Source organism: Acanthochromis polyacanthus, chromosome 5 (genome assembly GCF_021347895.1).
Source record: "Acanthochromis polyacanthus isolate Apoly-LR-REF ecotype Palm Island chromosome 5, KAUST_Apoly_ChrSc, whole genome shotgun sequence".
NCBI lineage: Eukaryota > Metazoa > Chordata > Actinopteri > Pomacentridae > Acanthochromis > Acanthochromis polyacanthus.
The window spans coordinates 13,627,328-13,653,532 of NC_067117.1; the positions used below are offsets into that span (position 1 = coordinate 13,627,328).

Sequence of the window (26,205 nt, forward strand, 5' to 3'; positions counted from 1 at the left end):
TGCTCTTATTTGGCTGCTAGATCAGTGAATCTTGGTGCTAGGGGCATAAAATCGGTGTTGTTGGAATCTGTGGAGTCTCAGCTTTATAGGGAAGTGCTGGGTTCTTTTCTGCATGATGCGCAGAACTTTCTGCGGACGTTTTTTTGTCTATGGTGATGAAAATAGCGCCCCCTATATATGTTCAGGTTGGTTTTTATACGATTATAGTTTAAATTGTAGTTTTTGTACATAAAAATGACTTATGAGTGTTTAGAGGAGATTCTAAGCTTTCTGTGGGTATGTGGAATGTGTATGTGTGTAGAGTCCCCGCCGGCGGGGGCTCTCGGGAGCAAGAGGCTAAACTCGATCACATTTTTGGTTTTGCACAAAAGTGACATCTAGAGGATAGCACTGTAAGGTGAGAGGAGGTTGTCAAGTGACTCCAACAGCAAATAATATCCAGTGATAACCACTGCAGGCATTTCAACTATTTATTTTTCCATCAAAACAAAGAGTGCTGTTGGTATGCTGGAAGATCTGAGGGAACATATACACGGTATGGATGGAAGCGACTTGCTACATGGAAAAGCAACAAGCTAAATAAAAATGTTTACACACAAAAAAACGCCCTGTTTTTACTGTAATATGCAGCATTAGGTCTCCAAAGTACACAATCATACACACACAGCAGAGATGGAGGTAAATACTTCTGTTACGGAACATGTAAGACTCAGACACACACTCTCTCCTTCATTCATACTGTACATGTGCGTTTGTGTAACACCAAGTCCTCCAACCACACACACACATTTCTACTGGCGGTCTGCACAATGTGGTGGAGGAGGAGATACCTGGTGCACCGGCCCATCAGACCTCAAGAAGCATTTTTAAATCAATATATAATTTAATCGTGGAGGGACAAGTTGTAGAGGAATACAACAGAGGTTTTAGACAGCGGCTGCCTTCTTCTCCTTGTATGTAGCCATCATCTTCTTGATCTCAGCAATGGCCTTTCCTGGGTTGAGCCCCTGAGAAGAACAGCAGAGACAATTATTTTAAATATTTTATCAGAGGACAACATGAAAGGAACAAACAGAACAATTAGTCTGTGTCTGAAGGCCATAAGATACAGGGCGTGTACTAATACAATGTTTTTGGGACACCCTGTGTTACTCCTAATTTTCAGACATTTGTTTGAACTGATTTCTTTGTAGTTTCTTGTTGAAGTGCATCATGGATTAATGTTATTTTCATGTATCTTAATGGCATTTTTACACAGAGAGTGAAGTACATTTTAATCGTATGTGCATAGAAATGTCATACAGTCACACATGAGGCTGTGTATCAGGTAGGAACTATATTTTGATGTGAGAAGTTTATTAATTCATTTCTTACAATATTTAAGCCATCTGCTTTTCTAGAGATCATAAGGAAATCGCTCTCTCTAAATAATGATTTTTGCAAACGAATATTAGCAGATGCATGTGCAAAGTAATACAGTTAATCAAAGTATTGCTACCAGTAAAATGACTCACACACATACAGTGTGCAATGAAACATATTTATGAAGTCTGTGCACATTATTAATGCAGAGTTAGGTCTTTTTGTACACTTGCAGATGATTCTCATGACCCCTGAGAAGAAAGAACGTCTACTTTCACTACAAACTTGCGTCATCAGCACGTCTTTGGAGATATATTCTGATTTAATCTCAATCAAAAGACAAAACTAAAGCAGATAGACATGTTATCAAGTAACTGAGCTGTACCTGTAGAGCTGTGATGTGCATGTGGCTATGTGCTGCACGTTACCTTGGGGCAGGTCTTGGTGCAGTTCATGATGGTGTGGCAGCGGTAGAGGGAGAACGGATCCTGCAGCTTGGACAGGCGCTCCTCTGTGAACTCATCTCGTGAGTCAATCATCCAACGATATGCCTGCAAGAAAGCAAGTAATGACATTCATGTAAATGGCTATTTCCTGGACTTATAATTTTAAAAAAAGAAAGGTTGTAAATGTTCATGTGCACAAACACTCGCCTGCATGAGCACAGCAGGACCGAGGTATTTGTCTCCGTTCCACCAGTAACTCGGGCAGCTCGTACTGCAACAGGCGCACAGAATACATTCATACAGACCGTCCTGCACATGAGAAAAGAAAGGAAGGATATTTAGTTTCATACGATTCTGGAAAACTTGTCTGTCAGTGTTTCACATTTAGCTAAAAACAGCGGTGTACCAGCTTCTGTCTGTCCTCCATGGTCTGCAGGTACTGCTCCTTCCCTTCCTGTGACTCGTCCTTCTTCTTCAGGTAGGGTTCAATGGACTTGTACTGGGCGTAGAAGTTACTCATGTCCTGCAAACACAATCCTACGGTCAAGGGCCATGTTACTTAGAAATGCTGAAGTAAAAAGTTAATAAATAAACCCTCTGGAAATGCTTTGGGAAACACAATTCCAGAAAACTGGATTTTCCCAACTGTACTAAGAATCTATTCATTGACTGATTAATGTGCCATAGATCCATAACAGAGAGCTGAACAGTTGTGTTACCTTTTACATATACAGGCATTTAAGGTTCAGTTTAAAACTGTCTTTACATTTTACTGAGAAGTTTTCACCTCATGGAGTAATGTCATGATTTTGTTAAAACAAGCACATGACTGAGGATAAACACACTGTTCCACTGGACTCATGATTCAGGAGTTTTTACTCACAGGTACCAGATCCTTGACCACATACATATGCGGCAGAGGGTAAATCTTAGTTGGCTTGCTAATGTTGGTGTCAATCTTGTTGAGACAGGCCAGTGTGTTTCCTCCATTTATGTTCATTGCACAGGATCCACAAATACCTAATTCAAACAAAGTAATAATGGCTTTTAGTCAAACTTTTGAAGCAATCTGAAGTCCAAAACACATTTCTACCACAACACTGCACATGAGTAGTTTGCAACTGTACAACAATAACGGAAACTGGTTTGAACACGTTTTAAAGTTAATTAACAAATATTTAAATCTAAGTTGATGCATAAAGAACATACTAGTGCTGCTGGTATTATATTTTTGTAGCTTGCATGTTACTGACCTTCTCTGCAGGAGCGACGAAATGTCAGAGTGGGGTCCATTTCATTTTTAATCTTGATGAGGGCATCAAGAACCATTGGGCCACAACTAGATGAAGAAGAAGAAAAAAAATCAGTGACTGGGGGTGTAATCTGGTGTCATTCAGCAACATCAAACCACAATGCGTTTACTTGACCAAAAAAGAACCCTGACAGGTGATGTAGCTGAAAGGCATTACTACGTGTTGGATTGATTTGGCTGAAGTGTCATGATGACAGAAGAGAAGCGAGAGTCTCTCCAAGCTGATTAGAGAACAGATGAAGGAAGAGGACTGGAAAGATGCCAGGCTGTCACAGCCAACCGAGTTAAATCCACCTGATGGATTCATTTAGTTCATCAATAATGCCCTCTGTGTATACCTGGACACCGACAGCTGACTTTCAATTATGCCCTCAGCACAGATCTTCTTGAACCAGAAAATTACTGGTTCTGTTCAAAATGTTGCAGTCGGCAGCATCCACAATGAAAGACAAGCTGAGATTTAAGGATTATCAATGCTTAACCTGACAAGGTTGTCATCATTACAATTTTTCTAACATATTTAGAAAATCACCTGCAATACTAATAGAAAATAAATGTTTTTGAGCAGTTGTTCAAATATACTGAGTGCATGATCTCATGTATGGCTTTTGGGCATCAGAACACCACACAGTGAATTCTCACTTGCATACTTATGCAGCTAATGAAGGCACACACACAAGTCTACACATTGCAGCACTTACTGGACTTTACTTTGGAGGAAACATAATGACACTCACGTGTTGAGGTCAATGTCGAAGGTCTGCATGCGAGGTTTGTCTCCTGGAGTGTCTGGATCCCATCTGTAGATCTGGAACTTCTTTATTCTGGGTTGTGCTGCTGGAGCTGCAGCTGTTTGGGCATAACGCACCGCCTGACCACATAGACAAGGAAGAAAGCTATTTACATTTGACTTCTTAAAATAAACTGCACAAGGCTAAAGTTACTCCAAAAAAGGCAGACGTATTTGCTGTTTCAATCCTTCAGATTTATGTGGAAACCACTGGCAGCAGGAGGCACCTACTTTTATTTATGTAACTGGCAGTAGGTTTGTCATTTTAGTAATTTAAATACAGCTTAGACCTGCAACAAGTAAGAAATTAGTTGTAAACTATCACCAATTATTTTATTAGCTATCAAATAATTTTCAGCAATTTTCAAAGAAAAAAAAATCCCTGCTTCCAGCCTCTTACACCTGAATATATTGCAGTGCCTTTCCTTTATGACAGTAAACTGAATATCTTTGGGTTATGGACAAAACAATACACCTGAGAACATCATTCTGGGGTACATAAATGGACATCTTTAATTCTATTCTGAAATATTATAGATCTATTAATTGTTAAAAAAAATCGCCGGACTTAATCAAGGACGAAAACACAGTTTAATTGCAGTCCTATGAAAAATAATATTTAAGCTAAGGCAACAACAGAAACAGAAAACAGCATCTGAAAAGACATACAAACTTCCTAAACACAAGAAATGTATGGTTTACTGATAACAGTAATCACTCACGTTATGAAACAGTGCAAGAGGCATACATAGAGAAACTCTAAAATGTTTTAGATTGCTTGTTTTGCCTGGACTTCGTTGATGAAGTTGCCGGACTGTCATATTATGACATTAGCTGAACAATGTTTACAAGTTTCATCAACTAGTTTCCTGCCACGTTGGGTGTTGACATGGATTTTAACAGTCTGCACCTAAAGAACACAAGTCAACCGATAAAAAATATACTGAAACATTTCAGAAGTTACTACAGAATAAGCACTATTAAAGTTAACCATAGAGCTAGCTAGCAACTAAACTTCACTACGTAACCTGGACTTCAGAGCATAGACGGAGCCTTCACAGACACAAGTCAGTGTTGTAATGTTTTTTATCGGCAGAAACGGAACAACCAACCGACGCTGACTGAACCGGTTGATTTCTTCTAAAGCCGGTCGACCTACCACCAGTCCTGCCGGGGAACGGAATGCCAAAACACCACAGCGGCTCAAGGACGTGAGACCAGCAGCCGACATTTTGGAGCTTCTCTTCTCTGACCTACACCGCCCGCGGTCCCAGAATGCACCGCGGCGGTGTCTCAGTACGGCTGGGAGCGCATGTTTTGTTCACCAGCGTGTCCCCGGTTGTAAAACCGCGTACATTAGAGCAGCGTGCAACTTATTGTTGTTCATCTGTATTTTCTTTGTTTCTTTTTAATTTTGTTAGTTTGTTTTGTAAACAACAACCCTTTATGAAAATAATGAATCAGTCTGTTTAAATCACTCCGCATACTCATTCTTGACTTTTACCGGCGTTTAAAACGAGCGTACCCAACGCTCTGCCGTCGTTCGTAACGCAGCGTGTTGAACAGTACTCGCATAACAGTACATCTGCAGGTGGAGCCGGGAAAAGGTCATTTCATTCATTGTTTTAACTCTGCTGACAAGAAGAGTTTGGTGAAGTGAACTGGCTGTAGGGCAGAGATGGTGTTTCTGACCTTGCCTTGTTGGATTAGAAGCCGTGGACCAGACAGATACTGGAAAGTCCAAGAACTTCTCAAACATGCACGGGTAAGGCTGAGACTATTTGCTGGAGCAGTAACGTCTTCTATAATATCCTCGTGTTGTTTTATGTGTGTGTTAGCTACCTGGAGTGTTGTTTGAGCTGCTGGTTCAGTGAGTCATTGTGCTACCTTTTAGCTCTAATGAGGTTTTGTCGTGATGAGACTCCGATGTCTCATCACGCTGATCTAATATCAGCAGCATAATGATGGTGCGTTTATTGTGGTCATCTTCTAATAGCACTTCAGAGGCAGGAAGAACCGCTGCTATACTCTGGCTGTACGGGCTGTCAGGAGAGCGTTTGTCTACTCTACTAAAGCTCGGAAGCTCAAGAAACGGAACATGAGGACGGTAAGACCCAAACATCACTGAATGTAGACTCTTTAGCTGTCACACAGAGCAAAGGCAGGGATGTGTCATTTAGATCTTTGTCCAAGAAATTGCTTTTAAATGCAGAACTGAGGCTTGATCTCCCTGGTCTTTGGAAACCACATTCTAAAAAGCAGTGAATGTGCAGAAAAGTTGCCTCTCTCGTACAGTCAAAGTAATTCAGTTTAGTTTATTTCACTAGGATGATTACAAAGCTATTAAACTGATTGTAGAAATGTATTTCAAAGCAAACTATTAAAACAAGTCCAGTGGTTTCTAATATAAGCGTCATGACCACCAAAAGGAGCCCAAGATGAATTGGATGGGTCACAAGTTGATTAAACGGATACTGAAGGAAACCATAGGCTTTATAGGTTTAGTTTTCACTATTTTTGTTTGTTTTACTCAAATACTGGATATTTTCACCTTGTCTGGGCCCTAGAAATTCTTCAGATACATAAAAAAGAAAACAAGAGGATCAATCTTTAGTTGGATCACAAGTAGACACGGTTTTGAACACTTCTTTAAAACTCTTTTGTTGGATTATTGGTCTATTGTCCTAAAAGGGTTAGTATGTTACAGAATAACAAGACTTATTGCACAAACAGTTCTGTATATTTAATAAACATTAAACTAATTCTGTGTTTGGATCAGTGCAATTAATCCTGTTTGTGATGCTCTTATTTCTTCAGCTCTGGATCTCTCGCATCGCAGCAGCAACACGAGAGCACGGCATGAAGTATCCTGCCCTGATGGACAACCTAACAAAGGTTGGTTGTGTTGGATGTGTCAGCACTGCACCATTCATTGTGTTCTTTACACTGTTGGGTTACTCGACTTCTTTTTCCTCCATACAGAGCAGCGTTCAGCTCAACCGTCGTGTTATCAGTGATCTGGCCATCACAGAACCTCGGTCATTCCTCTCGCTTGCGAAACTGGCTCGCGCTCGGCAACAAGAAGGCTTCCGTGCAGCATTGGGCGACGGCAGCGAGCCTCCTGGTGTCTTCTCCCGTGTTGTCATGCTGCAGTGAAAGACGTGACTCCAACACGGATTTCCAGTTGCTGTTGGATTGTTGAGATTTTCATTAAACAGTAAACCCGGCACACACTCACCTACTTTACCACTGTTATTTCACCAAAGTGTTTTTCACCTAAGATTTACCTTGAGAGCACGGGGCTGGACAGCATGTTTGATCCAAAAACTGTTGGCTTGTTGTGAGGAATTTTACTTTCTGATGACAAAGTTAGCTGGTCCCTGGTCTTTCGGATAAAGATACATTTTCCTTGTTAGTGAAGTTTTAAACAGTTACCTACACAGAACAACATCCCTGCAGTAACTAGGGATACAATATGTTGCTCAAGGACACTCCAGTAGGATAAATGATTACTGTTGCAGTGCCTTGATCCCTGGCCTTTTGAGGGCAGCTTCTCTGTTCTCTATGCTATCATGTACCCTTACCATGATTGTGTTATCTATAGGCAAAGAGATCTGACAAATTTATGATTTTCTCTATTATTAAGGCCCTTGGTATTTGTCATTGCCCTCCTGACTGGAAACACAACTACTATTGTGAATTCCTCCTATGTTGTTTCAAAAAATTCTTGAAATTGGACATCATCTTAATGGAGATGTTATACAGCATAGCAAAGGTTTATTCCTCAATCCTTCAGATGTGTGGTGCTGCAATGTTACCTACAAAATGCTCCTCAGCAGCCCTCCTGATTACCTTCAGTATCATGATAGAGAATTATCAGTTTCCATGGACATGATATGCACCCTTAAGTTATGATTTGATGCTGTTGAATTATGTTTTCTGGTGATGGGAAATTTTTGTCTATGTAAATGTATATTTTGTCATCTCTTGTGATAAAGTTGTTGTCTAAATGTTTAGTTAATTAAACATTTTGATATTTATTCTGTTGTCCTGTCTTTATTGGATCTATTTTTGAAGAAAAAAATGTGTTTAATGATAGATTTTAAGGGTTATTTTACTCTACACGAGTCATCTGTAGCCCTAAATTGTTCTTTTCTTTCTTAAAACGTCAAAATGTTGGGAAACGGTTACAAATTTGACACAGTTTAAGATTTTAGAAATTTCTAGAGATCTAATCAAATTCACTCAATGCTTCTTCCAAAGAATCTAACTGCAAAGGTCATTACATCAATGTCAATGACTTACAACACTAGAAGCACCCTGATGCAACCAAAAGGAAATCGCGTCCTTCCTCTGTGAATTGTCCCTGATATGACTCTCTGCGGCTACCGTAGGAGCAGTGGGCGGGGCTACGTGAATGACCTCTACTGAACGCTAGTGCCCGAACAGCCAATCAGAGCAAGCAGTACTCCTCACGAGCCAATCATTGTTGCTGTTGCTCAACTTACGCTACATTTGTTGCTGCACCTGCGCAGAAGGCGGCGGCGTGACACGCATGTGGAGGAAGTGCTTGAGAGACCTGTAGTAGCTGCTGCAAGACCTGCCGCACGCCGAACCGGCCAAACTGTGATTTACTAGTTCCCAGTAACATGTCGTGGCTGTTCGGCCTGAACAAGGGGCAACCGGAGCCGCCTCCCGGTTTACCGGTTCAGCCTCCACCGCCTCCGCCGCCGGCCGGAGGCTCCAGCGGCGGTGGAGATAAACCCAAGGACAAATGGAGCAACTTCGATCCCACCGGGCTGGAGCGGGCTGCTCAGGCGGCCAAGGAGCTCGACAAGTCCCGTAAGTGTTCAATGGTTCAGCGTGGCTGACCGGAGTGGAGGCGTAGCTGGATTATTACAGCGGTACTGCACTGGGATAGCAAGTGAACAGGCACCAGGCTCCCCTCTGCTTCTCCACGGTACATGGTAGTCATAGAACAGATTAGATAATGAGGCCCACATCGACAATCGGCATCGTATAAACATAATTTTATGTGAAGGAACTGACTGTTTCTGAGAACAGAGCCATGCTGCAGCTAGCTTCATTCAAACAGAGACAGAGTGCAAAGGTCACAACCTTGCAGTCTGACTTCCAACAACCAAATTCCAGCCTCTGCCACACACTGCAATCCGTCTTATCTAGTTCATGGTTATATTATTTACCTTTTAAATAAGTGGAGACCAGAAATGTTCATAAACAAAAAGCCACATAATCACAGCCACCGTCTAAAAAGGACAACTCACCTTTCAACTCTGTCTCGTGTGTTTCCTCTCACCATTATACAGGACATGCCAAAGAAGCTCTGGATTTGGCTCGGATGCAGGAGCAGACCACCCAGATGGAGCACCAGAGTAAAATGAAGGTATAACCAGCAAACACCTTGACATAACACATTCAGAAGTCAAGTAAATTAACTTAAAGTGCAGTACAACACAAGAGCAGAAGGCACAAACAGTGTAACAACATGTCTTTCTATAGTACAGCCATTCAGGCAGATCGTCACTTTGGAATAATGTTTTACTTGATGAGAGAAAGTTTTCATCCTCGATATTCTGCATATTTAACACTAGCAAAACCTTTTTTTTTTTTGGCTATAAAGCAAACCCAGAAAGTGGTCAGAAGACCCCGATTCCAAACTCAGCATCTGAATATTTGCAAATGTGGCTGCAGGGCTATCTTGGCTTTGTCAAACAATAGACCACTCAAACAGGCAATCAAGCAGATGACTTTTTTACATATTCCTGTGGGGTTACTGCCTGGGTGTGGAACGGTGCTGTTTACAGATCAACAAGCTACAGGTTGCGTACCCCTGCTCTATATCCAGGATAGAGTGTAACTAAATATTCAGACAGAGAAATTGAGACAGTTGTTCTTTTGTAATGTTTTCATGTCAGACACTTCTTCTCAATAAATCCTCAGCAAAAAAAACAAACAAACAAACATGCGTTTTGATATCTTCCTAACATTTTGTCAAATCGTGCAACGAGTCAATCAAAATTGAAAACCCTACTGAGCAGTCACTCATTATTCATTCTCTCTTGCACACACACTATCAAAGTCTCACATCCACTCAATCATACCGTCTTACATCCACTACACAGTTCCGGTATGCTGGATATGCTGCTTTCCCTAGGAGTCTGATTGCCCTTCTATTGGTTGCTTTGTCTTCTTTGTTTTTCCAACCCCCAGCCACAACCTCCAGGTGTAGCTGGGGGCAAAGTCCAAAACTGCATTGTATGTGGCTGAGAGGTGGTGTCGTAACCCTCCCCCACAGTTCAGAGATGCTGTCTGTGCTTTGACAAAATATTCTCTTTTACTCCTCTCAAACCATCTGTCTGAATGAATAATGATGAGTGACTGCTCAGTAGGACTGCTCACTCTCTTCCTTTAAAGAGAGTTTTAAAACTGTGATTGATGCGGAGAGTAGATACAGTGTGGGACAAATATAACATCAGTTACAGGTCCTGAAGGCTATGTATTTGGTTTAAGATTGCTGTCATGGCATTGTTGTTATCAAGGTTTTGAATTAAATTCAAGCATACAGGGTTTTTCCTGACGCAGCGTTGGTCTCCGCTCTGTGACACATTATGATCATCACTGAGCTACGTACAGTAAAGACAATAAGTGAAAGGGATGTTTTAATTATTTGTCAAATCTATGCATTTTCCCATTAATTCTGTCATTTTATTAAAGAAAAATGTCTAATATGCTCAACTAAATTAAATCCTAATTAACAAAGCTGGTTAAAACAAATCCACTATGTAGGAAAAATGGTATTTATGTAGTTGAGTAGGTTTGAAAATGTTTAAACTGTAATGTAGCACCATGTGTTCATACTTCTGAATCTTTTTGAGGATTTTTATGGCATCAAGTCAGTCATGAGTTTGCTTTGGTGATTCTCTGGTGTGTTGACTTTCCTTTGTGTGTCATTTTGACAGGAATATGAAGCAGCAGTGGAGCAGCTCAAAGGCGAACAGATTCGCATCCAGGGTGAGGAAAGAAGGAAAACCGTAAACGAAGAGACCAAGCAGCATCAAGCGGTGAGGACTTTAAAACACACAGTTGTTCCTTTTCTTTTAGCATTTTGTAGCTGTGAAATATTTAAGTTTTGTGGTTGTTTTTGTTTTTTTTTGACTCGTTACAGAGAGCTCAGTATCAAGATAAGCTGGCCAGACAGCGATATGAGGACCAACTAAGGCAACAGGTGAGGTCATCTTCTCTGAGCTTTGGGATAAAATGCTTTGAAAGACAAGCATCAAACTGACTGTTTTGATTTGTCAACAGCAAGCCCTGAATGAGGAGAACCTTCGCAAACAGGAGGAGTCTGTACAAAAACAGGAGGCCATGAGGAAAGGTACAGACCTCACAGCTAGCGACAAGTTATTTTACGACGTTTGACCTGATGAGCAGAGGATGATGTTTTTGTTCTGTTGTGGTTTTTGTAGCAACGATAGAGCATGAGATGGAGCTGAGACACAAGAATGAGCTTCTGCGTATAGAGGCCGAATCTAAAGCTCGAGCTCGCGTGGAGAGAGAAAATGCCGATATAATCCGAGAGCAGATCCGTCTGAAGGCTGCAGAACACAGACAAACTGTGCTGGAGTCCATAAAGTAAGTAATAACCAGTATTTAGAATGGTGCTTCGTAGATGTGGAGTATTGGCAGTTTTTGCATATTGCTGAAACTAGTGACGTTGTAATAGCAGTCACCATCACACATCCATGTAATACAGAAATGGACATTTTTGCATGTTGGGGAACTGGTTAATCTGCCGTTGCACCTTATCAATCCCTTAAGGGTGTGCTAACAGTTAACTTGTATTTGCTTCCAGGACTGCAGGTGCTGTGTTTGGAGAAGGATTCAGGGCCTTTGTGTCAGACTGGGACAAAGTTACAGCCACGGTGAGTTTCTAGGAACAATCAGATTTGTCAATGAATATACTAAAAGCAGATAGAATATGCATTCATCGCACTCTTTCTGAAGACAGGAGGCAAATCTCATCAATTACTGTTAGTTTGGTATAAAAAAAAACAACAAATGCATGTATTTACAGATATAATAACACCACTAGTTCATACTGACAGACGCCAAATTACTCGTAAAGATTTTTCTTTGAGCATTAAGAAAAACAATCAAAGCAAAAAGCATTTTTTCTTACTGAAGTTACATAAAAGTAGCACCTCTAAAAGGATTCCATTAGATACATACAAAGTCCTCATTGATGAGTCTCCTAGTGTTGGTAACACCTCTGGGCAGTTATTTCATGCAAACACCACCAGGCCCTGGCCTAAATAAATGGAAAGAGAGTCATAACTGCAATTTAACTGGTCACTGATTATTGGTTATACTTTTACACACAAACTACACTCACAACACCACACTTGTCTGTGCCGCAAACCGATTGGCTGCATGGTTCTTGGTTCTGCTGTTACAAAGCAGACAAATGGCTTTTTGGGTGGAGGGGACGTGAGTCATACAACTGCCATCTTAGACATTATAGAATTCTGTCATAGATTTATATTCAGGATTGTTTGTGTTGAGTTTCTGCCTTTTCATGTCTCTGCTCGTATCGTGCAGTTAAGGACATCAACCACCACACGAGTAACCATACATTCATTAAATGTTCAGACTGTCAGTGTGGGCAAACCCCAGATGTTACTGTTCTCTCATACCACCAGGTGGCAGGACTGACCCTGTTAGCTGTTGGAGTGTATTCAGCCCGAAACGCAACAGCGGTGGCAGGACGTTACATTGAGGCCAGGCTTGGCAAACCGTCACTAGTGCGGGAAACATCCCGATTCACCGTGGGAGAGGCAATCAAGCATCCCATCAAGGTAGTTAATAATGTCTTGATCCTTTTGCATGTCATGAGATGGACAGTTTATTGTGATAATCACAGTTTTTCCTGTCCCTCCTAAACTATTTAGACGACCAAACGGCTGAGGAGTAAACCTCAGGATGCCCTTGAAGGAGTTGTGCTCAGTGTAAGTGAAGTTCAAAGTCCAAAAACAAATGTGATTGTTCGGGACAGTTACTGTTTTGTAATGACATGCATTTTTCCATTTTTCAGCCTTCCCTGGAAGAGCGAGTGCGTGACATTGCCATCGCAACAAGAAACACGAGGCAGAACAACGGCCTCTACAGGAACATCCTCATGTACGGTCCTCCAGGGACAGGAAAAACTCTGTTTGCCAAGGTACACGTCAGGGATGCAAAGTAAAGATTTACATGAATGATAAACAATGCTGTGTCTAACTCTGAAGAATTTCTGTTTGTGTTGAGTAGAAGCTGGCAATGCATTCTGGCATGGACTATGCCATTATGACTGGTGGAGATGTAGCACCCATGGGTCGTGATGGTGTGACCGCCATGCACAAAGTCTTTGACTGGGCCAACACAAGCCGACGCGGGTACGCTACTGAAAATGTCATTCGTTATCATTAAATGGGGACTAAGATAATGTGCAACAAACATGCAGTAAGCAGCACTGTCAAGCCCAAACATACAGACAGGTATTGCAAAGTGCTTCACGTCTCTCTTGTGTCCTGTTACAGCCTGCTGCTATTTGTTGATGAAGCTGATGCTTTCCTTCGCAAGAGATCCACTGTAAGACTGCATCTATTTCTTACACGAAAACCTTAAGAGATTCTTTGTTTCACTCAGTCTATCAGCAAAAAGTAAACATTTCTTCACTCCTGTTTTTTGTAGGAGAAGATCAGTGAAGACCTCAGAGCCACTTTGAATGCATTCTTGTATCGCACTGGAGAGCAGAGCAACAAGTAAACATTTATTTACGTAACATTACATATTCACAGCATATAGCTGTGGTTTCACACACTAACACCTGTACCTATTTATTTCCAGCACATCTGAGCTGCTTGATTTTTTTGTTTTATTTAATTCTGCAGGTTTATGATGGTGTTGGCCAGTAACCAGCCAGAGCAGTTTGACTGGGCCATAAACGATCGTATAGACGAAATAGTGAATTTCGCTCTGCCGGGTCCTGAGGAGAGGGAGAGGCTGGTGCGGTTGTACTTTGACAAATACGTGCTGGAGCCAGCCACTGGAGGGAGGCAGTGAGTACTGTTGCAACACAGCTGTTAAAACAGGGCATGACCCCAAACCGCTGCACACCAGGGAACACACACTGAAACAAGTAATGCAGTACAGTTCGCCAGGTCTCCCCAATTACATGTCGTGTTTGTTTCTTTCCTTTGGCAGTTTATAACATTTATTCATTTATTAGAGTGATCCTTCATTGGAGGGATTATGTTTTAGCTATTTGAAGTGTTGGCTGCAATACTCAGCAAGATGGAAGCATTTAGGACAATGAAATTAGCAAGAAACTACATTTGGACGAGCAAAACAGATAATTTACTTTGTCCCTCCCTCATGCTTTTGTTTTGTGTGTGTGAAGGAGGATGAAGCTGGCACAGTTCGACTATGGTAAAAAGTGCTCTGAGATAGCAAAGCGGACAGACGGCATGTCAGGAAGAGAGATCTCCAAGCTGGGTGTGGCCTGGCAGGTACGTTTCTTGTAGAGTTAATCTTAACTTTACAGCTGTTTTTTTTTTCTTGAAAATGGTACAAGACTTTTATTTTTGTGATGTTAATGTTCGTGTCTAAAACGTGTTTTCTTCCAGGCAGCAGCATATTCCTCTGAAGACGGTGTCCTGACAGAGGCCATGATTGACGCTCGAGTTGAAGACGCTGTCAAGCAGCACCTTCAGAAGATGGACTGGCTACATGGAGATGAGGAGGCTCAAGCAAAGAGCCTCACACCTCCACCAGCTGGGGCGACAGGCAGCGGAGGAAAAATGGGCTTTACTCTGCCCCTCAGCGAGGCACCTCAGGCTGAGGATGTGATCGCTCCAGTTCTTGAGGTAGATACGAAACCAGAAGGTGAAACTATGCCACCTTCATCAGACATCCTCCTGTCAGTGGAGGGCAAAAGTGCCGTCCCAGCTGAACGGGACTGTGAAGATGCTGCCAAAGCAGAAGCTACGACAACAACTGAAAGTTTAGACCAACCTGCTGCCTCCACTGACACCGAGGGCAAGATGGGAAAAGAAGACAAGACTGGACCCTCCCCACCAAAGGACGGAACTCCAGTTTGAGCTGTAGCTTTGCCCAGTATGTCTGGATTAAGGATGAGGGTCCTGTCAGTTTATCTAGTCTGTCAGTGTATGTCTAATAGCCTGTTTGACTGTCTTCATGACAGACGAGTTCACAGAGCTGAGTGGAGATAACCGGTTTAACATTTCAAAACACAAATGACATCTAGGACTGTTTGATATTAATATATAATGTATACATTGTAAAAGTGTACTTCACACGGAACCAGATGCTGAGTAGGTAATTACACTATATAAATGTTGTGCAAAGTGGAATGTCTGCTGAAATAATTAAATGGAGCCATGTTTTCATAAAAGTAAAGAGTCTGATGTTATTTACACATGGTAATTTTGTGGCACGGTTCTTATAAGAAAATCTTCTCCAGTTTTAATGATGAAATTTCTCTTAGACAACCTTTGAAATGAACAGTGGCATGAAATCTATTGGTCTCACCCTAGAACATACTAAAAAAGCACTGACATATTTAGAGATTTCAGGCCTCACAATTACATTATCAAGCATAATATATGGTTTTGAAGGCAGAGGGGGTTGAGCAGAACAATAGATAACAGCAGGGGTGCAAGCTGAGAGAAGGGTAAAGACTGGGTGAGGCAGTGATCCTGACCTAGAGACACTCACTTGGGGATTTCAATATTTCACAGTAATGGTAGAGTCCTGGAAGAAGCTTCTGATAAAAGACAAAGTCAAGGAACTGAAACTGTCCTTGGTGTGGAATAGACCACATGGTAAACCCCCGTCACACCGTATGGAATGATGTACGGGTTAGTATAATAACCCATCAATCGAGTAACCCTGATTAGGAAAGTGAAGTTTTTTTATGATAATGGAAATCTGTTTAACTCTGCCTGATTAAAAAAAGCTAATTAATTGTGAGACATTATGAAACATGGAAGCTGATACGTACTTAAGGTCCTGTCAAAGTCTGTTTAGAGATCTTGGGGGAAACTACTGCAAAGGTGATGTTAAAAGTATAAAGACCAAAGGGAGCAGCATGAATCATTTGAATCTGGGAGTTAAAACTCACAAAGTACTTGCTCAAAGGGAATAGTTGAATTCATGAATTTTCTCTGCATAATATAAAAATTTAGGACAGGATAAGTGCCCTGAGGTGTTAAAGTTGTTAATTTGCATTATATAAACAGAATTAAACTGAACAAAATTGAAAAACACAACTTTAAAAATGATGCGGAAATATGAAGTTCATAAGATTGAGGTTACATTAAGTAGCATCAATCTTATGGGCATTTAAAGCTTTGTATTTGGGCAAAAAAAGGAAGACTGCATGGAAAGATGCATCCGGATAAACACATTACAACTCTGCATTCTCAAAAGCACCTGCCTGAGACAGTGAGTATCTATAATTTCAAACAGAGCTGCAAGAATTGATGATAAGCCAGAAAACAGTGCACTCGCACAACAACTGATGAATTTCATGCATTTTTTTATTATTTAAGTGTCAAAAGGTTTCACTATTTGTCCATATTGGCTGTTCTGCAGTATGTTCTTGCTGGAGGTCCTCGGTGTCTTTTGGATGTCGTCGTGTTAACACATTCACTATGGTATATAATGTGGGTATCCTTGACCAGAGATGAATATCTAGGGGGGGAAATGGACAGGGAAGTCTTCTCTTTATACTCCATACTCCTTCCTATACAGCAAACACCCAAACATCCAAATACATAAGACTTGTTACTCACTGTTAAGTTGGCTTGCCGACTTCCAAACGCTATTGAACCACATCAACAACCAAGTGAGGAGGATCCCCAAGAACAGTCCAACTATCACATCCATGTTCAGCTGGGTCATGATGTCACTCCCAAAGAAGGTTTCACTGGAATCCACCGCTGACATGGCTCCCTCATACGGAACAACATGATAGACTTGTTGGCTACAGTGACCAGTGGTACAAAGGTCAAGAAACGGCAGAAATGTGAGGCAATAATACATTCATTACATATAAGAAAAAAATCAGTTTGTGAGGATGGTCATGTCTCGGTATGAACTGACACAGAGGACTATGTGTGATATATGATCAATATCTGCAACTAATGGTGACAAAAACACTTTTGTCACACTCAGGTAGGATGACTTTGGCTGTCTGGTGAAAAAAAACATGTCTTCAAAACATCCTTTGTTCATGAATTAGAAGAAAAATATTCTGTAATAATGCATATTTAAATTGACTGAGTGAATTTAAGAGGTAGGATTTTTTAAAAATATGTTGACAATTTAAGAGCTGCATCACCAGTAATTGATATTCTCCTAAAAATTTTCAAATATATGCAAAACAACCCCCCATAACAATGTCCTTTTTCTTTTAAAATATGCTTTTATTAAATATCAATGTAAAATATAGACAATAAATGAGTTAAGATATTTTTTTACATTTGTTATGTTTTAGCGGGTCAAAAATCTTTGTATTTTCACACATTACCAAAAAAGAAGTTATTTTTCGTTCAGACTAATAGATAGCCCTCCACATGACTCTGATATAAACAGTAACAAAGAGGCTGATTTACTGTCAGAATATTACATCTGAACACCCTTAAAACCCACTTTTTTGATTTTCTCTGACCAGTAAAATGATTTTAATGCTATTTAAATATTAGCATGGCCACTCTCATTCATCTTACTCTTACTCTGGTTGACCATAGCATTGCAGTGACACTGATTTGAGATTTTAGAGCACTAGCTGATGCAATTGCTGATTTGCTGGCATACAGAGTTGGTTTAACAGGTACATAACACCTACAGTGAAACAAAGCAAGGAGTACAGGTGTGTGGAGTAAGGATCTGGGCTTTTTCTAACCCTTAAAAGACACTCATTAAAGCAAGTTTATGAATATAAGCGCTAAATTTGTTCCACACACTACAAACTAAGCTGCTTTGTGTCTTACCTTCCACAGAAGCACTTGCAGACCCGGTCCTCCCCCAGCCACAGCGGGAAGATGAAGTTATGGAAGCGCAGAAGGAGTGCATTCATGTCGGACGGAAGAATCACAGTCTGAAACAAAACAGTAACGGGAGGAAGTACAAATAAACACCTTCAGGAAAAAAAAAAAGTTATCGACTTGTTAGTTAACCGTCAGTCTACGCGTAAATTACCGTGTATTAGCTAGTTGTTACCGTTACTGCAGACGACACAATTAGAGAAACACCGAGCTGCCTTCATAGTCAGACTTACAGGTCTCACATATTACACACATTATTGCGCTAAGAGACGAGAGGAACGAGTCTACCGTTAGCTGTTCACACATACACTCGGTGCTGCTACTCCCAGAGGTCTAGCTGAGGAAGGTGGCTGACAGACAGGATGCGTCACTTTTACCTGTTTAAGGTGAGTAGTTCAACTGAAGGACGGCTTCTGCTTCAGTTGCCATGGTAACCGCTAGCTTTAGCTCACCAGACTGTCATTTACATACAAACTCCAGTTATTGACTGAAAAAAACAAACGGTTGTCTGGTAGGCTGTTCATTTTTTAGTGTAAGGGAAGCAGAGGACTTTGTATATATTAAATATATTTATTTACTTGTTGTAAATTAAATATATATAGAACTTGATATTGTTAGCTGAAACTTTATGATAAATGGAGTGTTGCGTTGACGGGCGTCGTCTGAATATTTGAAGGGACAAAGGAGGCCTGCCACTGGGAATGTATTAATATCCCTACATTGTTGTGGACTTTTATTATTTATTTTATACACTGTATTGGTCCTTCAAGGGGAACACACCAATTTCTTTCCTTACTGCAACAATTTATGATGGAAATGAGTTTGTAAAGGAAAACAGAAAACTCAGGCTCCATTTGACAATTAAAAATACCCTGAACGAAAATAAAAATGAAGCTTCTAATATTCTATTAATTTCGATCTATTCTTTCTAACATATGGGGATAAGAATGTGTTGTTCTAACACACAGTATCTCTGCATCAAACTGAACATCATAAAACAACCAACTACGGTCTATATTGAGAAATACATTGGGCAGGGGGAGAGTGGTTTAACAAACTACAAATCACAAATTAGTGAAGAGTAACAAATCAGCTACACATGGAGTTAATGACATTCTTGATGCTTCTTGACAAATTTTGTCACACTTGTCCTAATGGGCTTTCTTAATATTATTCCTGATGAGTCAACACACATACAGGCATGATTTACACTTCTGGCCTCTTTGGTGACTTTATTTTGGAGAAGTAGCCTTATTAAAAGTGCATGTCCCACCTATTTACATCAAAAAATAAATTCTTTAATTTTATTGAATTTTTCAATAACCCCTGGGCTTTTATTATTTGTATGCATTTCAGCAAGATTTCTGGTAATATTAAAAATGTTCTGGACATACTGCACGCACGTATTTGACTGCTCTGCCTCTTTCATGTTGTCATTTGAAATGCACTTTATAAATATTGAGGAGGATGTTTTCATAGATAGATAGATAGGGAACGAATCAACCAAAATGCGTATACATACTCTCCATTGGCATGATCAACCTTTATTGAGCCCACGTCTATCATGTACAGATGTTTTGTTGAGAAACCACAAAATGAAGAAAGGCAGTGATCACTGTTCAAGCAAAGCAAAACTGAGGTCATGGTTTGCATATTTTTGGTCTAACTCTCCTGTTATATCAAAAGTGTTCAAACTGTTACCTGTTCTTATCCACAGAGGGTTACAACAGGCTCGTCTGACAGCCAACTGATGTATATGAATGCTAATATTCTGTCCAACTCTATACATTTTCAATTTCAAATAATTTTTTTTCAAGAAACCACCATGAACTAAATATCACACAGCCAATAAAGAGTCATGAAATGTTTCTTACAGATGTGTCTTTCTTTAGTAATTCATATGTACATACAGAAAAGTCAGGCACTCAGTTGAAAATAATTACAATGTTTCAATTATTTAACATTTATAAAAGGAAAAAAAACTATGCCCTGAAAGACAGCATTACCAGAACTCATTTTAACTTAACCCTAACTAATCTACAACACAAAGTTGCACAAAAACACGCATACATTTCAATCAATTGTCCTCCTGTGTGTAAACACATTTACACTGTCCCAGGTCAGCAATTAAAATCTGACATATATGCTTGAATGAAATACAATTATATATCATCTGGAGAAAAAAAATCTGCATAAATATGTATTGAACAAAAATGAGAGGGACTTATAGAGTCGCTGAACCTGGGGTGTGGGTGTTATGGTTCTCCCTGAGGAGACATGGTTGAGTGATTTCATTGGACTGAGATGGGGGAAGGACCTTGGCCTGACCTTGACCTGGAGGAATAAAGGCAGAGTAAAAGCAGCGAGTCCATCCTCCGTATAGAGGAAAAACCCATAATAACCAGTATCTCCAACAGCAGCCATCTGTTAGGTCCTGAACCAAAGCTGTGTATGTGTATGCATCTGTCTGTGTGTGTGTGTGTGTTTAGGCACACAATATGTATGCTCTGTGTTGTAGATGACTGAGGAGTATGAAGTGTGCATGTCCATAGGCTGTTGTTTGATTGCTCGTGATCTCGGTCAGTGTTTATTGCAAGTTTCTATTGTGTATCAGTAAAAGCAGACGGTGTGAAGAAAAGGCCTGTTGCTCTTCTCCTCGAACTCTTGTAGGAGCTCATCGATTTCATTCTCCATGTCGTCAGTGTGCTGGATCTGCAGGGGCGGAGAGGGAAGCACGTTACACCCAGCCTGTGCTTGAACATAGCTTATTTCCACCAGTGACGCGAAATCAACCAACCCTTCATAGTACTGACGGCATATTTATTAGGCGACCAATGAATTTCTCATTTTAGAAACCTACTGCGTTACAGATAACATGCCTTTGAAGGTCGCTATCATTAAGACCTTGATCAAATGCATAATTTCATTGTTAATAAGCTCAAAGCTCTAAAGGACTTAGCATTTTCTCATTGTGCCATATAATAGCATTTAAAAAAAAAAAACGTGGTTGGAGACACTCACACATTGACACAGCTCACAGATGAGGAAGGCGCCCAGCGTGGCTTCCTCGTGGTTATCCTGAATGTCTACATTGATTACATGTACAGGCTGCAGAGTCTCCTGCTCTCTTGAATTCAGATCTGGGGAGCAACAATAGATAAGAGACAGGGTGACACAATTAGAAGTGTTTAAGTAAACTTGGTTTGCATGCTTGAGTTGCACAGTCTGTCAACATGATTTGTGTGTCCATGAAAAAAAAAATGATGCAAGAGTGTCTGCAAAAGGTTTAAGTATCCCTTTAGTAGAAAATGAATTCAGTGATTTTTAGGAGATCCTCACCCTCCAGCACTTGGTCATAGACTCTCTCTTCACAGGTGATGACCAGGTCAAACTTCTCCTTGCAGTTCTGAAAGCGTTCTGGCTTTGATTTGATGCGTTTGTTGCGGTCCAGCATGTGCAGGATGCCGTTCTGTGTGTATCTGAAGAGGTAGGTCAAGGAATACAGCAGGAACAAGGGAGGCCAAGGTAATACAACAACCTAATCACACGATCAGGGACAGAATTTCAATAAACAACTGGTCAGTTAGAAAGTCACGTGTCTCAACAAGTTTGTGTATTTTGTTTACACTGTATCTCAGTCGAATCACATTGGCAAGCAAATGAAACACTTGGAGTGTCAGTGTGAAGACCAGAACTGCAGCACCCTCTAGTGGTGCAAACTATTCATTACTAATTGGTCAGTTAAAAAAAAAAAAAAGATGGCTAGAAGAATGGATTTTCAGGGCACAAACTTAACTTTAGACAGCAATTCATCCACTCAAAAAGTTTTAATATTATCAACAAGTCACTCTGACAATGTCAGGTTGATACAGTTCTTGTAACAACAGAACTTTTGAAAGCTCGGTCACGACATTGGTCATCTCACCGGCCATTGCCAGGCTGAGATTGAAAAGAATGGACCCTCTATGCTGTACCGTCTGTAACAGAGCACTACATGAATACCAAACTCATGCAAAGCAACAAGAAATACGAGTAGTTTTTTTGGTTGAATGTGTTGGTTGTATTCATAATACAAGGGATTTACAGCACAGCTTTGTCACACCTTTGATATGTAGGGGGGAAAAAAACACCCTCAACTTACCGTCAGCTGGGAAAAACAAACCCTGCAATACAGTCATATTAGCAACAGCAAGAAAAAACTTGGTGAAGTACTTCTGTCCTACTTTAAAGGCTGGATTTTCACTTGAGGCCTTAATAACCAGAACGATTCAAAACAGCTCTTTTAGATGTACTTAAAGAGCAGACCTATATTTTGCCTGCTCTTAAAAAAAAAAAAAAAAAAAAAAAAAAAAAGTGTGAGTCTCAAAACCCGAGGAACATTTACTGAAGGAAAGCTATTCCAGGAATGAAAGGACAGGTTTAACATTAGACGGCTTACTGGTGCTAGAGACATGACTTGAACTTCATCAGTAAAGATGAAAAATAGAGAGGTGCAACTACACTGATCTATTTGATTAAAATCAAAGTTTTCTGTAACATATACAGTGGAAGTGCAGCAATCATGCACTACTGCATTTTTTTCCTCTGGCTCACAGGCTTTTTGTGATGCGGTCCAAGGGTTTAAGTGCCCCCAGTTTCACAGAACCTGTATATACCCTCCATCTATTAACAAAGAGCAGCAGAGAGTTGTTACTTAACTTACCAAACATGTGAAGAAGTCAAGTCTTTAAAAAGATTAACCAATCTATTCTTGGTTTATTGCCTTTGAGAAAAAAATGTCCTCATTGCCTTTTCCCTCCACCATTTATTTTAGTCAGTGTTACAGTGTTAGGGTGAGGACTGTGCTTTTTGCTAATAGAGTTTTAAAGTTTTAACTGTTTGATATCCCCCCCCCCCCCAACCAAGTTTTGCAATGTTCATAATTAAGGCATGAGCAACTCAGCCACCAGCTGGAGTCAGGAACTACATCACAAGACAAATAAGCCAGATTAAGCTGAATACCAGAAAGAAAGAAAAAAAAATAGCATTACTCAAACTGCAAAACTTTCTATTTTGACAAAGGGAAAACACTGAAAAACACAATGAAGCTCCATTAGCAACAAACAACAGGTAATAAAACACAAACATAAGCTATGGTTTTACTGGTGACTATGGACTTCAATCTTCACCAAATTGCACTTACTGTTGTACAGCTGCTGTATTGCAAGGAGTTTCTCCAACCCATATTTTTCAGGTTTAATAACAAACAATGTATCTGTAACACACTTAAATCTCATGTGATTTACCTATCGGTGCACTCCCATCTGTGGTGCTGTTCCAGCGACACCACTTGCGTGAACCCCCAGAGTCAAACCAACATACGTGTACATGGGCCATGTTTACTTATCTGGCTTCTAGTATATGTGTGTGTAAGTGGCTGAGGAATAGGTGAGTGAGAAGGGGATACAGTTCCTTGTCCTTGCGGACCAAGTCGTTGTACATCTGTTCATATGTCGTTTTGAAGTCATACACATTTGGCTTATCCGGAGCAGGACCGGGTAGCTTCACATGAGACCCTGTCCCAAATGAACGCACTTCAAATCCACGTTTGCTGAAAAAGGAAAGGAAAAGAGAGTAAATTATGCAACTACTACATAATATAGTTTCTAACATACAAGTACAATGCATTACTTTTCCATGTCTTTAAGGTAACACATACAATCCAGACTTTTCAGTTGCCTTAGATAACAATTAAGTGGTTTAAAGTCTCCCTGCGTACTTCAGAATGGAAGACCTTTTGTCCAGTGATGTCAGTTTGCCTGAATTAATACCAACATAAGAAAAACTAATTTCATATTGTAAAAAATACAATGGAAGTAAATTCTTTTTTTATTTCAAGTGACCTTGTCACCTTGGTTAAGATTATGTCACCCCTATAAGAGACTATAACTGTGACCCCTGTTTTAATCCCTCCAACCAGTGCAGCTCAATAGCTGTTTAGAAATGAGAATATAAACTACACAGCACATATCTTTGGTTGAAGAACCCGTAAATCTGGGCACAAAGCTGGTAAAACAGTACGGTGACTGTAAGTGGTCAAAGCTGATAAGCCACCCAGTGTTGCATAGCTGCAGTCTCTCCCTTCCGGTATAGTTCCTACAGGGGGCGCTCTTGTCAACATGTGGGGGAGGAAATAAAAAAAAAACTACCCAACTATTTGGGCCTTGGTTTGAAATCCCTGAATCGGTTTGAAAAAAAAATCTACTGTGGATCATCACTGTAGGCAGCCGTAAACCTGTCACCTAACCAGAAAGCTGCGTTTAAAGTGCGCCTCCGCCGCAGAGAGACACTGAGTGGTGAGTCCATTGTCAAAGTGCGCTGAGGCCCGACGGGCTGCCTGTCATCGCGTCGACTGACCGGCTCAAAAAACCGCTCGATACCGCACAGATTTGTTTCACTTTGTGTGGTCGTTTCCCTTCTCTCCTCTTCCCGGCGGCTCGTCTTTACCTGAGGATATTGTGCGCTTCCATACTGCGGTTCTGGTTGCTCGAGCACACAACCGCTACACGCAGCGGGTGGCTCGGCATTGCGACTCTCCGGCTGAAACTACCCGATACAAGCTGTCAGAAACTAGTAAGAGGTGGTTACGTTGTTCCCTGTAAGAAAAATAAACAAGACAAACCCCTATAATAAGTTAAACGTTAAAGCGTTTCGAGTACAAACACTGTGCGACGGCTCGTCTTCTTTGGAAGCAGGAAGTTAAAATGGCGGAGCCCCGTGCGCCGAATACGGCTTTATCAGGTGATGTCAGTTGGGGGCGGAGTTTTAGACTTCCACGTCGAGAATGTGGCGACGTGAGGATGATGTAAGAAAACAACAACAAACACGCCGTGAAAAATATGTTTTCAGTTTAATTATGGGAAACGTGTCCAGAGGAGCACCTGAGGCATTTATTATCAATAGAGACAATAGTGTCATCTAAGTCTAGTGACCCAATACTGATTCTGCCTAAAATAAAAACACCAAATATAATAGGTATTGGTAATATAGGATGCTTTCTGAAGCTCTTCAGTTTTTGAGAAATTTATGGAACCATTCCAATGCCTCAACTACCAACTTGATACACTACTATATACATTTTACAGAAGAAAATATGTACAGTAAAGCAATAAAAATAGAGAACTGATGATTCCATCTCAAATACAGTATGTCCTGAGAACACATTTTGTCAGGCACCATTGGCAAAGTGGGACACTGCATTTTGATATGAAAATGCAATGTCAACATCTTAAATGTCTTCGAATAACAATGCCATGAAAATACAACAACACAACGGAAATGGGAATCCATTTTTTTGCCCCTCAGTATTTGCTTGTTTGGTTTAGATTTGTTTCATTGCATACAAACACTGATTTCAAAAATATTTTGACTGTGGTCACCAGACAAGCTGGACATTTTTACTACTGATGTAAATTATTGCATACATGTTATAAGAAGAAGTAAAATAGCTACAAATAGCTAGCTAGGGCATTGATTGTTGTGATAATTGTTTCTAGGGGATTTAAGACATGTCTATGTTAGCTTTTTTAAACTTAGTTTCAGCAAGCTATCTGATAACACAATTAAGAGAAATTGGACTGATATATTTATCCAATTTAGAAATCTGATTTATTTTACGACAAGCTAAATTTTGTGATCTGCCAAATCATTTTTAAAAATCAAAATGAGTAACTTTTGATAGTATTACTGCGTTCCATTGCACTACGCACAATTGAAAAATGGGACACAAGCAAAATATTTATTTAAAAAAAAAAACTAAAGGAGTATAGAAACAGGGTCACTTCTATTGGTAACAGAATCCCTGCATTCTGCTAGAGCTGCTGGACATTCTTCAGCTATATTGCTGTAAGATCTGTCAGCTGTTTTTGACACAGTTAACCACCAAATCCTCCTCTCCACACTCACTGAGTTTGGTATCTCAGGATCAAACCTTACTCTGATTCATGTCTTATCTCTCAAGAAGCTCTTTCAAAGTATCTTTTAGAGGACAAATGCCTGAGCTGCGCAGCCCATCCACAGGGGTTCCTCAAGGGTCAGTGTTTGGTCTCCTCCTGTTCTCAATAGACGCAATCTCACTTGGTGCAATAATCTACTCCCATGGTTTCTCATACCATTGCTATGTTGATG

General features: G+C 40.4%; 4 protein-coding genes and 1 long non-coding RNA gene across 7 annotated transcripts; 2 read left to right on the top strand and 3 right to left on the bottom strand.

Moving 5' to 3' along the window:
- Positions 1 to 456: 456 nt before the first annotated feature.
- Positions 457 to 5,185, bottom strand: sdhb (succinate dehydrogenase complex, subunit B, iron sulfur (Ip)). The gene is made up of 8 exons (XM_022193977.2): positions 5,070 to 5,185; positions 3,858 to 3,991; positions 3,062 to 3,147; positions 2,692 to 2,828; positions 2,215 to 2,331; positions 2,016 to 2,117; positions 1,791 to 1,913; positions 457 to 1,007 (listed from the first exon to the last, which is right to left on the bottom strand). Exons 1-8 carry the CDS (start codon positions 5,139 to 5,141, stop codon positions 927 to 929), a joined length of 852 nt encoding a protein of 283 aa, XP_022049669.2. The 5' UTR covers positions 5,142 to 5,185; the 3' UTR covers positions 457 to 926.
- Positions 5,186 to 5,187: 2 nt separating this feature from the next.
- Positions 5,188 to 7,950, top strand: mrpl20 (mitochondrial ribosomal protein L20). The gene is made up of 4 exons (XM_022193978.2): positions 5,188 to 5,675; positions 5,907 to 6,017; positions 6,728 to 6,805; positions 6,893 to 7,950. Exons 1-4 carry the CDS (start codon positions 5,589 to 5,591, stop codon positions 7,064 to 7,066), a joined length of 450 nt encoding a protein of 149 aa, XP_022049670.1. The 5' UTR covers positions 5,188 to 5,588; the 3' UTR covers positions 7,067 to 7,950.
- A 492-nt stretch (positions 7,951 to 8,442) lies between these two features.
- atad3 (ATPase family AAA domain containing 3) lies at positions 8,443 to 15,388 on the top strand. Its single transcript, XM_022193976.2, has 16 exons — positions 8,443 to 8,752; positions 9,238 to 9,314; positions 10,891 to 10,992; positions 11,097 to 11,156; positions 11,237 to 11,306; positions 11,398 to 11,563; positions 11,784 to 11,853; positions 12,631 to 12,786; positions 12,880 to 12,936; positions 13,023 to 13,148; positions 13,238 to 13,362; positions 13,507 to 13,558; positions 13,661 to 13,731; positions 13,861 to 14,028; positions 14,370 to 14,478; positions 14,596 to 15,388. Exons 1-16 carry the CDS (start codon positions 8,560 to 8,562, stop codon positions 15,067 to 15,069), a joined length of 2,076 nt encoding a protein of 691 aa, XP_022049668.2. The 5' UTR covers positions 8,443 to 8,559; the 3' UTR covers positions 15,070 to 15,388.
- Positions 15,389 to 16,512: 1,124 nt separating this feature from the next.
- Positions 16,513 to 18,513, bottom strand: LOC110951049 (uncharacterized). Of its 3 annotated transcripts, none has more exons than XR_002595693.2 (4): positions 18,417 to 18,513; positions 17,986 to 18,092; positions 16,786 to 16,976; positions 16,513 to 16,684 (listed from the first exon to the last, which is right to left on the bottom strand). It is a non-coding gene; the product is annotated as an uncharacterized LOC110951049 (long non-coding RNA). The 3 variants fall into 3 exon arrangements; XR_007941789.1 differs by having other exon boundaries at positions 18,348 to 18,433; XR_002595694.2 differs by lacking the exon at positions 18,417 to 18,513 and adding an exon at positions 18,194 to 18,336.
- A 1,050-nt stretch (positions 18,514 to 19,563) lies between these two features.
- On the bottom strand, positions 19,564 to 24,808 carry ssu72 (SSU72 homolog, RNA polymerase II CTD phosphatase). The gene is made up of 5 exons (XM_022193975.2): positions 24,526 to 24,808; positions 23,486 to 23,629; positions 21,379 to 21,518; positions 21,061 to 21,179; positions 19,564 to 20,751 (listed from the first exon to the last, which is right to left on the bottom strand). Exons 1-5 carry the CDS (start codon positions 24,603 to 24,605, stop codon positions 20,650 to 20,652), a joined length of 585 nt encoding a protein of 194 aa, XP_022049667.1. The 5' UTR covers positions 24,606 to 24,808; the 3' UTR covers positions 19,564 to 20,649.
- Positions 24,809 to 26,205: the final 1,397 nt, after the last annotated feature.

What these genes read in the sequence shown, in the direction of transcription:
- sdhb (XM_022193977.2), bottom strand. Translation starts at nt 5,141, where the DNA reads ATGTCGGCTGCTGGTCTCACGTCCTTGAGCCGCTGTGGTGTTTTGGCA. An exon ending in TCGTCGCTCCTGCAGAGAAG is followed by an intron (nt 2,829 to 3,061) that starts GTCAGTAACATG and finishes TGTTTGAATTAG; the next exon opens with GTATTTGTGGATCCTGTGCA. An exon ending in TGGTCAAGGATCTGGTACCT is followed by an intron (nt 2,332 to 2,691) that starts GTGAGTAAAAAC and finishes TTGTGTTTGCAG; the next exon opens with GACATGAGTAACTTCTACGC.
- mrpl20 (XM_022193978.2), top strand. Translation starts at nt 5,589, where the DNA reads ATGGTGTTTCTGACCTTGCCTTGTTGGATTAGAAGCCGTGGACCAGAC. An exon ending in AACTTCTCAAACATGCACGG is followed by an intron (nt 5,676 to 5,906) that starts GTAAGGCTGAGA and finishes ATCTTCTAATAG; the next exon opens with CACTTCAGAGGCAGGAAGAA. An exon ending in AGAAACGGAACATGAGGACG is followed by an intron (nt 6,018 to 6,727) that starts GTAAGACCCAAA and finishes TTATTTCTTCAG; the next exon opens with CTCTGGATCTCTCGCATCGC.
- atad3 (XM_022193976.2), top strand. Translation starts at nt 8,560, where the DNA reads ATGTCGTGGCTGTTCGGCCTGAACAAGGGGCAACCGGAGCCGCCTCCC. An exon ending in CAAGGAGCTCGACAAGTCCC is followed by an intron (nt 8,753 to 9,237) that starts GTAAGTGTTCAA and finishes ACCATTATACAG; the next exon opens with GACATGCCAAAGAAGCTCTG. An exon ending in AGCACCAGAGTAAAATGAAG is followed by an intron (nt 9,315 to 10,890) that starts GTATAACCAGCA and finishes TCATTTTGACAG; the next exon opens with GAATATGAAGCAGCAGTGGA.
- ssu72 (XM_022193975.2), bottom strand. Translation starts at nt 24,605, where the DNA reads ATGCCGAGCCACCCGCTGCGTGTAGCGGTTGTGTGCTCGAGCAACCAG. An exon ending in GTCCGCAAGGACAAGGAACT is followed by an intron (nt 21,519 to 23,485) that starts GTATCCCCTTCT and finishes CTACCTCTTCAG; the next exon opens with ATACACACAGAACGGCATCC. An exon ending in TCTGTGAGCTGTGTCAATGT is followed by an intron (nt 20,752 to 21,060) that starts GTGAGTGTCTCC and finishes CCGCCCCTGCAG; the next exon opens with ATCCAGCACACTGACGACAT.